Source organism: Limulus polyphemus, unplaced genomic scaffold (assembly GCF_000517525.1).
Source record: "Limulus polyphemus unplaced genomic scaffold, Limulus_polyphemus-2.1.2 Scaffold5580, whole genome shotgun sequence".
NCBI lineage: Eukaryota > Metazoa > Arthropoda > Merostomata > Xiphosura > Limulidae > Limulus > Limulus polyphemus.
This window is the reverse complement of record NW_013671190.1, coordinates 1-2,089: the sequence shown is the minus strand read 5'-3', so window position 1 is coordinate 2,089 and position 2,089 is coordinate 1. Positions and strand designations below refer to the sequence as shown.

At 28.7% G+C, this 2,089-nt stretch overlaps 1 protein-coding gene across 1 annotated transcript in view; it reads right to left on the bottom strand.

Moving 5' to 3' along the window:
* The window catches only part of LOC106472751 (histone deacetylase 4-like), a gene marked incomplete at its 5' end in the record, with an annotated part of 15,244 nt that extends 13,990 nt beyond the window's left edge, over window positions 1-1,254 (bottom strand). The window contains 2 exons of the mRNA XM_013933407.2: window positions 631-785; window positions 1,187-1,254. Coding sequence (XP_013788861.1) covers window positions 631-785; window positions 1,187-1,254 — 223 coding nt within the window. The remainder of the gene's footprint in view (window positions 1-630; window positions 786-1,186) is intronic.
* Window positions 1,255-2,089: the final 835 nt, after the last annotated feature.

Sequence of the window (2,089 nt, the reverse complement as noted above, 5' to 3'; positions counted from 1 at the left end):
AGGGAAACTTTTCAAAAAAGGAAGTAAATGTAGGAATGGCTAATATTAAGCCTTTAAAAACAATGTAATAAAGTTAGGACTAACTTTTGAATAATTTCATTTAAAAAGTTTTCTTTACTTGTACATTTTATATCTTCTTCAGTAATCTTTATATACTCAGTAAAATCTTTCTAAATTTTACATTTTAAGATCTAATTCTTCAACATCAACTTTCATACATTATATATCTTCGTCAGCAATCTTAACACAGTTCATCTGCTCAGTAGAATCTTTCTAAATTTTACATCTTAAGATTTAATTCTTCAACATCAACTTTCATACATTATATATCTTCGTCAGCAATCTTAACACAGTTCATCTGCTCAGTAGAATCTTTCTAAATTTTACATCTTAAGATCTAATTCTTCAACATCAACTTTCATACATTATATATCTTCGTCAGCAATCTTAACACAGTGCATCTGCTCAGTAGAATCTTTCTAAATTTTACAGCAACATTTCATTACTTCACTGATAATAAAAAAATACTCTTGTAGCAAGTTGTGCATTCTCACTTAAAGAACACCTTTCAATTTTTTATTTATCTCTTCTTCCTCTGAAATTTCAGTAAATATGATTTTTTTAATTCACCTTGACTTCTCCAGTAGCTACTTTCAGGGCCAGTTCTATAACGCATCCCGCGGCCATTCGAGAAGCACTAGCTGTATGAAGTTCATTCCAAGTTGTGTCAGAGTCAACTCCAATTCCTCCACATGACAACATCACAAAACTCTTGATTGGCAGGTCTAAAGATACAGTGATTCAGAGAGATATACTTCAACTTCAGACATTAATAATGTTATTCAATGTGATATTACCTACACGAGTTGAGTGTGTAGGAACATAAGACAAATAATATATTACATAATTAACAGTTTTATTTTATATATAATAATTTTGGCTTTTAATGAAAATAAAAGCATGATAATGATTAAAAATAAATTTTTAAAAATGAGGATATTTCAAAGTAAATATTGAAACTTTCAGAATGTTAAAGTTTAAATATGTCACCTATAACTGTTCAAATTAGGTTTAAAATATTTATCAAATTAAAATAATAATAACTTAAAAGATTATTCTTAATTATTTATCCACTAAACACCGATTATTTTGACTACACTATCAGATTTTGATAAACCACACTCACCCAGTATGCTCATGTCAATTCGATGTCTGTTCAAGGGATTAGTACCAAATAACGTTGTGTAGGCTTCACTGAATAAAAATAAAAAATCTGTGTTGAGATTGTGACATCTTACAAGAAGATATGAATTTTAAATTCCTGAATTAGGTTGAAAGACTTAAATGTACTTTCTCATATCCAATTAATTTATTTAGTTTTTAAAACAGTAATTACACAGAAAACACAATTACTCTGCTGCTAAATTTCTGAACTAAATTTCTTGCTGCCACACAATTTATTATACTTCGCATATCAAACAAAATGGACTTTGATCTTTTTGACAAAGCTATATTTTTGTAACTTGATTTATCAATTTATCTTTTAAATTTTATGTTAATAATTGTTTATAAAGGCCCTAGACAAAAAACAAGTGAAACTGCAATCTAATTACTGTTCTTTCAACCAATGAAAGTAAAACGTGACAAAATTTCTACCAATGAGAGTAAATATGCCAAAATTTCTACCAATTAGAGTTTAACACACCCAAATTTCTACTTGTTAGGTAATTATTGCTGTTACTTCCATCCAATTAGAAAATGTGTATCATAATTGCTGTTCCATCGATTTAATTAAAGTAAGTCATACCCTAATCACCATTACTTCTACCTAATTAAAACGAGTCATACCCTAATCACCATTACTTCTACCCAATTAAAGTAAGTCATACCCTAATCACCATTACTTCTACCTAATTAAAACAAGTCATATCCTAATCACCATTACTTCTACCTAATTAAAACAAGTCATACCCTAATCACCATTACTTCTACCCAATTAAAGTAAGTCATACCCTAATCACCATTACTTCTACCTAATTAAAGTAAGTCATACCCTAATCACCACTACTTCTACCTAATTAAAGTAGGT